The sequence below is a fragment of the Kryptolebias marmoratus genome, linkage group LG10, assembly GCF_001649575.2.
Source record: "Kryptolebias marmoratus isolate JLee-2015 linkage group LG10, ASM164957v2, whole genome shotgun sequence".
Lineage (NCBI taxonomy): Eukaryota > Metazoa > Chordata > Actinopteri > Cyprinodontiformes > Rivulidae > Kryptolebias > Kryptolebias marmoratus.
In genome coordinates, this window is record NC_051439.1 from 22,883,233 (window position 1) to 22,894,671 (window position 11,439).

An 11,439-nucleotide genomic window follows, 5' to 3' on the forward strand; every position below is an offset into this window, starting at 1 on the left:
CTCAGACCCAGACCAGGTCCCAGTCTCAGACCCAGACCAGGTCCCAGTCTCAGACCCAGACCAGGTCCCAGTCTCAGACCCAAACCAGGTCCCAGTCTCAGACCCAGAACAGGTCCCAGACCAAGACCCAGACCAAGCAACACCCAGATAATTGTCCAGTTTCTGAGCGGTTAAAGATCATTATGGGATGTTCCTTTTTATTACACGTTTAATTAAAGGCCTAGCATTCCCTGAAGGAATGCCTGTCACCCGCAGCTCTTCATCCAGAGGTCTGGACTAAGATCTCCTCCTGAGGAGAAGTGACAGTTATCCTTTAGATATTTTGCTAACAGCGCTGATGAACACACACACACACACACACACACACACACACACACACACACACACACACACACAGAACAGTAATTATTATATCATCATATTTAAAGAAGAGTGATGTTTCGCTCTGTGTGAAGCAGACCTGCAGGAACTGAAATCCTAACTTCCTCCCCTCCGTCTGTCATCAGGTTACGACTTCGCAGAGGTTCTGCGGTGGTTCGGGGAACGGGTCGACCGGATCATTCTGCTGTTCGACGCCCACAAGCTGGACATCTCCGACGAGTTCTCCGAGGCCATCAAGGCCTTCAAGGGTCAGGACGACAAGATCCGGGTCGTCCTCAACAAGGCGGATCAGGTAGGACCGAGATTCCCGGCGTGACCTCTGACCCCGCCTGGCTCTGACCTCGTCCCTCTCCTCACCTGTGCTCAGGTGGACACGCAGCAGCTGATGCGGGTGTACGGCGCCCTCATGTGGTCGCTGGGGAAGGTGATCAACACTCCGGAGGTGGTGAGGGTTTATCTGGGCTCGTTTTGGGCCAAACCTCTGCAGAACACAGAGAACAGGTCAGGGGCGCCCGTTCTTCCTCCGTTTGCTTATTTATTTAAATAATGGTTCACCGTAATGTCTCGTTTCACGAATTCCTTCGTTCTCTTCAGGCGTTTGTTCGAGGCGGAGTCCCAGGACCTCTTCCGGGACATCCAGAGTCTCCCGAGGAACGCCGCTCTGCGTAAACTCAACGACCTCATTAAGAGAGCGCGGCTGGCCAAGGTGAGACAGGAAGTCAGATGTTGTGTTTGGACAGAACTTCCTGACACTCGGGGAAACTAGGGAATCTTCTGGAATGTTTACTCAAGTAAAAACAAAAACAAGAGGAGTAAATCTGATCTGTGTGAAAATTAAAATGTGAGTCTCTGAAAACGTCCCATCATCTGTTTTCCTTTATTAACTGAGATAAGAAAACAGAAAATCTAGGACAGGGTTTGCAAGCTGTGGCTCGAGGGCCGCATGAGGCTCTTTGTAGCTTTTAACAAAATAAGATGGAGTGAAAAATAATAATAATTATATTAACAACCTGAACAGGAAATGCTGTTTTCAGCAGCTTAAATCTGTGATAAATGATCAGTTTCTGCTGATACTTCAACTTCCTGCCAAGCAGAGCGAATTTCCTCTGAAATCCATCAGAAAATTCAACATTTTAACAGGGATGTTGAGAGGAAATAAACGTTTGACAGATTAATATATCGATTACAGCATTTACAGACACATGACAAGTCATTCTGATACCAGGAAGATTTAAAAAATAAAAGCTCACTTTGATAAAAACTTAAAAGTTGAAGGTTTCTGCTTTTATTAGAAGACATTCAGGACGGCACAGTTAAAATCTGTTAGGATGCAAATTGATGCTTTATTAAATCAAAGTGGAGCACTTATTAGTTAAAACAATAAAAACTGAAGAAAGGATTCACCTAAATTTAATCAAAGGGGTATAAGTGGGACTTTCTTCGCCCTTCTTTACAAGAGTTTGGTTTTTATCTTCGTCCTGACATGTAAAAGTACTGATAAATTAGAGTTTTTTGGGAGTTTTTTTTAATATAATATATAAAAGGTTGCAGATGTTTGATCCAGGAGCTCATTTTACAGGAACTGCATTAAGAACAGACAGAAAATGATCAACTGATTTAGACAGAAGGTTATATTTGGAGACGTTGAATCCTCCTGCAGCCGTTTGTTCCTGACGGTTTCTGTGGAACGTTGTCTCTGAAACAACATTATGACAAAAGAATCACGAACTGTGAGCCTCTGCATCACATCGGGGTTTAATCTTTAATCGAGTATTTCAGCTAGTTAATGTAATTTAAGAAAAAGGTGTTGGTTCTGTCGTTTGTCCAGCAGAGAACCGTCTGCAGATCGTTTCTTTCTGCAGCTTACAGTCTGAGCTGCTCTCATCTTCTCAGCTCCACGCCAACTTCCTGTTTGTCTGCAGGTGCACGCTTACATCATCAGCTACCTGAAGAAAGAGATGCCGTCTCTGTTTGGGCGCGAGAAGAAGAAGGAGGAGCTGCTGATGAGGCTCCCGGAGATCTACACCATCCTGCAGAGAGAGCACCACATCAGCCCGGGAGACTTCCCCAGCGTGACCAAGATGCAGGTAAAACCCGAACCCTGGGTGGGTCGACCCATCTAAAGTCCAACATGAGATCAAACCTGAATGAAATCAGGAGAAGATGAGTTCCTGACCTCAGAGAGATGGAACAGGCGTGCAGCTGCTCCCAGTTTGTTTGTTACAAACCTGCCAAGAGACTCTGAGACGTTTCAGTCCCCCGGAGAGACGTGTGCTCAGATGTCAGGCACAAAATGTCCTGAAACCAAAAAATTCATTGTGCAACATCTTGGATGATTTATTAGCAAATATGCAAAAAAACATAGTTTCATTTTTTTAAACCCTGAACTTGGAAGCAGCGGTTCTGTTGGTTCTCTGTGTTCCTTCATCGTCAGGTCAAATTAGTTTTTTTCCACCTGATACAAGATGGCCGCCACAGCTTATCAACCTTAGCAAACAGACACTGAGCGGAAATCTGGTGTGGTGGTAGCTGAGGGTGTCAGCGGGCGATATGCATTCCTTTAATAAACTTTTATTAAGTTCTGGTTGGGATGAAACAAAAATCCTCTCCATATATTGTGATCTTTTAATTAATGAGGACTAAATGTGATTTGAAAGCAGTAAACGGAGGTTTAACTTAATTTAAGATCCTTTTTTCCTACTGTAGTTTAGCTGAATTACATCCTTGGTGGGTTTTAAAAACAAAAACACCTGCTTGAAGACAAGAAGTTAACCCTGAGCTGTTTGTCAGAGGCCTGCAGGGACGCTGTGTCCAGCTGCAAACAGCTGCAAACAGCTGGAGGTTTGATTTTCAGCTCTGCTGCGTCTGTCAACAAACATGTTTCAGCTTTTCTCTGTCCTGACTGACGCCTTTAATTCACAACAACAAAAAAAAGTTTTAAACCTGTTTTAATGCAGCTGAACGAGAGTTTTTAAATCACTGACATGAAGGTTTCAGCAGAGGCGCCACCAAGAGGGGGGCCAGGGGGGGCAGTGGTCCTATAAACCTGCTGGGGCCCACACGGGCCCCCCTGAGCTTTTGTTTGGTGTAGATTTTTAATTTCCTCTAGCTGTTTGGATTAGGAGAACCTCATAAATAACTAAACTCAATTTGTAAATAATAATAATAAAGTAAACACAAAAAAGGAAAAAATTAACACCTGTAAAGTAAAATTGTTTTTTTTTTATTCAAAGATAGAGTAAACTTTTTTAAACATGGCAGCTTTCATGCAACGCTTTTTAAATCACTTGATATTTTATTACTCTTTACATAAATTTAATCACTACTTTTTATATTCAAACTTTTATTTTGCTTTTTATATTTAACGTTCTGTCCAGTGATTAACAAGTAAAGTTACGACCAAACTTCAGTCAAAACGGGAACAAATTTAATAAAAAAGAGTTTTTGACAGAGTTTAAAATAAATAAAACAAAAAAGCTAAAATTACATTGAAGGAATGTTACTTTTTCAATAACTCGAACAATAAAAATATCATTAGTCATTTTTAAATGTAAACCATCTTCAGACCCTCAACTTGGTTCTTTATGACCCACAGTGGGGTCCTGACCCCTACGTTGGGAACCCCTGGTCCAAACAGCAGCTCGGAGTGACTCCTCTTCAGGTCTGGTTTTTATTGACCGGAACCTTCTTGTCTTCTCCTGCAGGACATGCTGCAGCACTACGACTTCAGTAAGTTCCCCTCCCTGAAGATGAAACTCATCGAGTCGGTGGATAAGATGCTGGCCACGAAGATCGCAGTCCTGATGGCGATGATTCGGGAGGAGGAGTCCAAGCAGCCTCCGGCCATGGTGTCCGGCGGCGCCTTCGAGGGCTCCCAGGACGGCCCGTTCGGTCAGGGCTACGGCGAGGGCATCAGCGCCGGGGCGGACGCCGAGGACTGGATCGTCAGCCGGGACAAACACCGCTACGACGAGATCTTCTACACGCTGATGCCCGTCAACGGGAAGATCACCGGCGTCAACGCCAAGAAGGAGATGATGAATTCTCGGCTCCCCAACACCGTGCTGGGGAAGATCTGGAAGCTGGCCGACTGCAACCAGGACGGCATGCTGGACGATGAGGAGTTCGCGCTCGCTCAGCACCTCATCAGGGTCAAACTGGAGGGCTACGAGCTGCCCAGCGAGCTGCCCGACCACCTTGTGCCGCCGTCCCACCGCAAAAACCCCACGGCGGACGCCATGTATAACCACACCGAGGACTAGTGTGTGCACAGGGCGCCACGCACGGCCGAACAGACTGAGGTGAACCCCCACCAATCAACATCAGACAATCACATCCAGCCTTTCAGAATAAAAGTCTAATTTCATTTAGACAAACTACTTCCTGTTCTCCTGGATGCGTGTCCGCTGTTTGCCAACGGTTAAAATCCGCAGGTCTTTGTTTGGTTTTATCTGTTTATTGATTTTATTTCTGTTTTCTTAAACTTGTGAATTAAATTTTTACTTCTTCTGACAAATAAAAGTTCTGTTTTAATCTTATAAAAGCTGGGAATCACCAATATTTACTGTCTGGTGTTTACTTTTACAACTTTAAATCAGCATCTTTCATGTTGTCACTAATATTATTATTCAGATTATTTATTTATGTTTAGAAAAGTACCAAAAAATCAAAACAGCCTTTAATCAGCCAAAAAGACACCGTTTTAAATACATTAAGTCAATGAAATGCACGTCGCCCGCCGCCTTTAAAATTTAACCAAAGATCTCATGCAGTTAGCACTCAGAGTATCAGTTAAGGATGACTCTCAGATACTTCCTCAGTATTTGTAAAACTGACTGAGTTGTAGCCACTTTTGCATAAGTTGGATTAGCTGTGGCAGCCATCTTGAACTGAGCTGACTTCAAACATGAATCATTTGTAGATGAACTTCCAGTTCTTACTTCCTGAGAGTTTCAGTAAAATGTGTCCAGCTATTCATGAGATATTTTGCTAACAGACAGTCACAAACAACATTATCACCCACCTGTTATAGCAATGTGCAAATATAAATAAATAAAAATGTTCTCGTTACATTCAGCTTCTGCAAATAAAAAAGTCAGGATGGAGAATTAATTTTGACCAGAACTAGTTTGGTCCATATCACCATCTGCTGGAGGGAGATGGAACAACAACCCCGAGAACAATCTTCACAGGAGTGGCAGTAAATTCACCCCAAAGGTCAGACCGTGCAGTGCTCAGAGACTCTACAGGCCTCAGTTAGCAGGTTAAAGGTTAAAGCCTCTTCTCTCTAAAAACAACATGGCAGCTCGACGTGAAGGAACCAGAAGACTTCTGGAGCACTTCTGAGAGTTCTGCTGCTGGATGAGGTTCTGGTTCTGCTGGGTCATCAGTTTCTCCTCCCAGCTTCAGGTTTTGATTCAATAAATAACGTCTCTCTCTCTCTGTGCTGTCGGTCCTGAATATAAAACCTTATTTCAGGTCAGAGTTTTGAATTAAAACCTTGCTGCCGGTGTTTTCATGCATCCAGACTTCATGTTGGCTGCAGAGCCACATTCCAGAGAGAGGTAAAAAAAAAGGATCTGTAAAATAACCCAGTTTATAAAAGGAGTCAAACCTCCCCCAATGAATAATTTGTGTGTCGCTGTCAGAGACACTCCTTCCTCTTTGAGTTAAATCATTTACTCTCACACTTCCTGCAGCTGAAGCCGGACTGTGACCGCTGCCGTGTCCTTCTGCCGCGAACAGGTGACCTCTTTGTTCTGTCTCTTCACATTAGAAATACCTTTTTCTGTTTGAACCAATCAGACGAAGACTTGAAGGAGAGAAAGTGAAAGTATGAGCTGCAGTTAGAGTTTGTTGTCCTCTGCAGGTAAGACAAACCTTTAATGTCTGTCCTCGACTTTGATTTAATGATTTCTGACTTTAACTTTGCTGCCAGGTGACAAAAACTGCAGCTACTGCATATTTGAATGTCTTTATTTTAAAATAGAAATGATTTAAATCAACAATAAAGTCACCTTAACAAGACTTTTTCATAAAAACAACACGATATTGTAGATATTTAGCCAGTAATGAAATAAAACACTCACAGTCCTTTAGATGCATTTATCTTGTTAAATGAGAGTTAATCTGTAATTATGGTCTTGATTTAATCATCTGTCTGTTAAATACCAGTGAGAATGATTGATTTAAAGCATTTAAAGTCTTCAGACTTCTTATAATTTCCAAAAACACTTTTCAATTCTCAAGATTTAAACATAAATTATGTGTCCTTGTTTGCTTTTTTATTATTTCAAATGTTTTAAATGATTTATTTTATAAATTTGTGGTTTTTATTTATATAAAACTCGTTGCAAAGTTTGGCTTTAAGAATTTCATTTTAATCACTAAAGTTTGATTATGTAATGGTCTGAATTGTTTGTTTTTTATCACCAGCTCTCTGGTTTTTATCCGATAAGTTTAAATTAAATATTAAAAGCAGAGATGTGGGAAAGACAGAAACGGTTTGCGTTTTAGTTTCTGTTGTGGGACTTTCAACAAACTGACCCGACTGGATCTGTTGTTATCTGTAAACAGAACTGATCCGCTGTCAGGGATCATAAACACAATTTACCTTGCTCTCCTTACAGTTTGGGTCTCACTGAGGGAAGCTAAATGTCTCAGGTGATGGAGACGCCCAGCGAAGGCCCGGAGGAGGACAGGGTGTCCCTCAGGAGCAACGGGAAGATGTCCCCCAACGGATCGGTGAGGGAGAACCAAGGTTTGCTGCAGACGTTCAGACTGAGCTTCAGGAAGGCTTCAGACAGGAGTCCCGTGCCGCTCAGGAGAAAGGGGTCAAAGGTCACAGCCAAAGAGGACACAGCAGGGGACGAGTCAGCAGGAGACGAGTCGCTGATGTCGCCTCCTTCACCGAGTGAGTATGATCACTGCTGACATGAAACGTCCTCTTCGGTTTGGAGCTCCTGGTGAAAATTAATAAAGCATCCAGGGGCAGCACCAAGGGGGGGCCAGGGGGGGAAATGGCCACCTCAATAAATTTGCTGCCCCCCCCAATCAAACCGTAGTGTGCATTTTTAATTTCCTGTTAGCTAACCTCATTAACATAAAGGATATTATTTTTGGACAGTTAGTAGCTAAATTAAAAGATGACTTACACTTTTTAATAAAAACTGAAGATTTTAGGCTCGTTTTGCTGAAATGCTGTTTTAGGAGAACCTGAACGAGATTTTTCTGAACTCTTTAAACTCTGCCGTTGCGTTCTCGTGTGGACAGAATTAACAAAACGTTTTAAAAACTCCTGCCTGACCTGCGACCCAAACAACGTCAGATCTCACGGTCGTGTTTGGGCTGCAGATGCTTGTTGCTCAGCTACAGTAAAACCTTCGTATCCTGATGATCGATGATCTCTGCATATCAGTTAACCCTCCTCTGGCTTCTGGTTTCGGTGTAACACCCCATGATTACCAGTGGCCCCCACTTGGCCCCGTCTTTGATAACTGTAGTAAACATGAGCAGAACCTGGAGGTTTTTGTCTTGGTGAGATCTTCAGGGATGTGTTCGGATCGATGTGGGCTCCTCATTCCAGGAGATGAGTCGAGGAGAGTTCAGAGTTTAAACAACATTTCGAGGCCAGGATGGTTACGACCACTTCCTGCCAACGCTGCGCCTCGTAAAGGGGTTTGCTGTTTGTTTGTAGACGGGACACGTCTTCTGTCCCGTGTAGGGGTCCAAACACAGCTCCACTGCTCCTCGAGACGTCCAGGACGACCGTGTGTCTCAACTAAATATTCTGGGAACTCCCTCTCAAATGTTATTTGCAGTTTGTCTCTGAAAGTTGCAGCAGAGGAGATAACGGCTTCAAGTGACTGCAGTTTTCTTTAAAACGTTAGTGACGGATCTCAGTGGCGCTCTTGCTACAACCAGTAAGATCTCGCCAGGCTTTTGTGTCTTCCTTGTAGCAACCAGTCTGTTCACTCAGCTGTCCTTCATTTTGGACGCCAAGCGAAAAGCAGCGGGTCTCATCGCGGCTCGACCTGGTGGATTGTGGGAGTTGTGTCCTTGAGGGGAATATTGTCCTGATTTATAGACACTCTGGTGCAGAAAATCAGAAATAAAAAACAACAATTTGCTGAGAACTAAGAGCCTCGTCTTCCCTCTGAAGGAGTTTTATTTTTCATGTTCGCTGTGATCCGGACATGTTCCGACAGGTCCTGTCCTGTAAAGTGAAATATGAGCCGATTCTTTTAACGCCACCCCGCCTCCACCCGCTGATAAAACGGGTTCTTTGTCCAGGTTTCACCATCAGTTTCATCCACCGAACCTCATTTTAAACACAACTGACTCTGAAAACAGAGTTTAAATTAAAAAAACTAATCAGACAGTTTCTTGAATGTTTATTTTTTCCTCCCTGATTCTCCCTGAATTCATCCATCATCACCAACCAAAATAAATCCTTCGTGAACTTGCTTCACTCAGATGTTTGTTTTTAAAACAAAGAAATAATTCCACTGAGGAAAAAACCCAAAACAAAACCTTTTAGTTTGGAAACTTATGATGGTTTGTCCTCTGCAGTGGATTTTATGTTGATGTTTTCACAGGTTTACAAGGTTCATATTGTTATCTAAAAATGTTATATCCATATTTTACAGTAAAGCAGATTTGGCAGAACTTATTTTGATTATTAATTTAAAAAGCAGGGCTCAGGACACGGCTGTTCTTATGGGTGTTTGTGTGGAAACTTTCCGAAATAAATGGTTATTTGACCACTTTTAATCAAGATAAACTCTTGCGTCACTCTGCAGGGAGATAAAATGATGTGACAGATAAGAAAAGAAAAGTTCAAACTTGTTTGTTTGTTTGCACATAAAAGCAGACAGAACAGAAACAGAAAGTTTAAATTTGGAGGAATGATATGAAACATGGCTGAAAAAGCAAATAAATGTGACAAAAACAAAACAATCTTACTTTAGATTTCACTGCGTTTCTGTTATAAAAGTAGCAAAACACCAGCTGCAAGCAAAAAAAAGCATAATGTTAGCTAAAAATACCAAAAGCTTAGCTAAAAGCAGCAGCCGAAGCAGATTTTAAAGAGAATAATGTTTTTAAAGGAACTGAAGAGATCTCCGTGTGTTTCTATAGGAGATTTAAAAAAAATTAAGAATAAAGTTAAATATTCTAAAAAGTGTAAAAGTTAGAAAAACCAAAAGTCAGAGCGTCCGTCTCCTGAACGAGCTGAAGGTTTGGATGGTAAAAAACATGCAGAGAAATAAACAGAAACAAATAGATGCCGACTCTGAGGCACAGATATCTGTACAGAGAGCAAAGATTTAAAAACAATCCGAGATAAGTTTGGAGTTTAGTTTCATTTAACGAGATTTTAAACTCTTTGAAAGGAAAAGTCCCGGATGGACGAGACACTCGTCTGGTTTGTTGCAGAAACCGCCTCAGCAGGTTTTTAACTTCCTCTGGACATTCCCCTAAAAGCCAACAGAACCGTTAAACATCAGAGGCCTAAAGTAATATAAAATATAAAATATAAAATATTATCGTTATGGAGGTTTGTTCCTGTCAGCTGCGTTAGTTATTCAGTTAAAGACTCGTCTGCTTTTTACAAGCTTTTCGAATAAAGGAGTAAACTTTCTGCACCTCCTCTGCTGTTTGACAGCTGATTCATTCATTCATTCATTCAGTCATTCGTTCGTTCGTTCATTCAGTCATTTCAGGTTATTTTTAGCTACCAAAGGAAAAGGTCAAACAGAAAACAGGAGAAACTACATTTTCTGCAAACACTGCGCTGTGAACGCTGAAGCTGAAACATCAGCTAAAAGCTAAAAGGTACACAACCCAAGCTAAATGCTAACAGAAGCTAGATAAGAGCCCAAGTTTGACGTCTGATCGGCTGAAACAGTCTTCAGAAGCAGTTAGATTAAAATAAAACAATATTTTGTTGCTGAATTAGCTTCAGTTTTGTGTTGTGCCTCCTCATCATCTTCATCTTCATCAGACTCACACAGCTGCTTGGATGAAACTTGTGGGATTTAGTTTGTGATATTTGTACAATAAAAAGGTTGATTATTGGTGGTTAAAATGAGCTGTTTTTGTTCTGTTTTGTTGTTTTTTTTAATAAGAAGAGGAAGATGAGTCAGCCGAACATTTCAGAAACTCAAACCTCTGCAGCATTTAGAAACGGTCTCAGCCGTTCATTTTAGCCCCTAACTGCAAATCATGGGATGTTTTCAGCAGAAAAGAGAAGAAATATCCGTTAAAACTCTGCTGACATCTTTCACTTTCATTTCCTCAGTCTGGTTTGTTTGACACAAGCTAGAATTTGCATTTTTTTGTTTGGTTTGTTGGGTCACTGAAAGGACACACACCTGATGTTAAACCTGATTAAGATCTCAGCCTCTTCTTCCCGCCTGTCCCATCAGGTCCCAGTGCTGGGTCAGGGTCCACCTCACCGCTGAAGACCATCGGGGGATTTTTCCACAAAAAGGAGGAAGATCAGCCTGAAGCTGCTTCACGCAAACACAAGCCTCTGAGTCGCTCAAAGACAGGTCAGTTCAGAGTCCCGGCAGCTTAACTACAGCTGAATGCTTTCACCGTTTCCCTGCTGTGGTTCCTACAAAACACCAAACTGTTCCGATGTTGGGTTTTGACCAGCTGATCTGGTTTGATACGACATATTTTAGTAAATAAAATTCCAGAATAAGTTTTAAAGGCCGCAGAGAGCCAAAGTTACAATAAAAAAGGTCAAAGTTCTGATGTTTGACCTGCAGAGGAAGTGTGGAGCGAAAGAAATGTTAAAGCTGCTGCCAGTGGGTCATTAGGGTCACCATGGTAACCACACACCTGAGTCTGTCACTCCCTGACAAACAGAAACACAGACTGAGATACACCAAGTTAAAGAGAACGGCTTTAGAGCTCCTAACAGGACCAGGTTTAGAGCTCCAACAGGACCGGGTTTAGAGCTCCTAACAGGACCGGGTTTAGAGCTCCTAACAGGACCAGGTTTAGAGCTCCAACAGGACCGGGTTTAGAGCTCCTAACAGGACCGGGTTT

General features: G+C 42.3%; 2 protein-coding genes across 3 annotated transcripts in view; both read left to right on the forward strand.

Annotated features, from left to right (window-relative positions):
* ehd4 (EH-domain containing 4) overlaps positions 1-4,941 on the forward strand; it is a 22,560-nt gene extending 17,619 nt beyond the window's left edge. Inside the window, exons 4-8 of the mRNA XM_037977930.1 lie at positions 507-673; positions 749-882; positions 976-1,087; positions 2,304-2,468; positions 4,086-4,941. Of these exons, the coding sequence (XP_037833858.1) occupies positions 507-673; positions 749-882; positions 976-1,087; positions 2,304-2,468; positions 4,086-4,643 (1,136 nt within the window). The 3' untranslated portion in view covers positions 4,644-4,941. The remainder of the gene's footprint in view (positions 1-506; positions 674-748; positions 883-975; positions 1,088-2,303; positions 2,469-4,085) is intronic.
* A 1,089-nt stretch (positions 4,942-6,030) lies between these two features.
* The window catches only part of exoc3l4 (exocyst complex component 3-like 4), a 23,302-nt gene continuing 17,893 nt past the window's right edge, over positions 6,031-11,439 (forward strand). The window contains exons 1-3 of one of the 2 annotated variants that reach the window (XM_037977872.1): positions 6,031-6,126; positions 7,011-7,294; positions 10,809-10,934. In XM_037977872.1, coding sequence (XP_037833800.1) covers positions 7,036-7,294; positions 10,809-10,934 — 385 coding nt within the window. In that variant the 5' untranslated portion in view covers positions 6,031-6,126; positions 7,011-7,035. Of the gene's footprint in view, positions 6,251-7,010; positions 7,295-10,808; positions 10,935-11,439 lie in introns of both variants that reach the window. The other variant, XM_037977871.1, reaches the window with a different exon arrangement.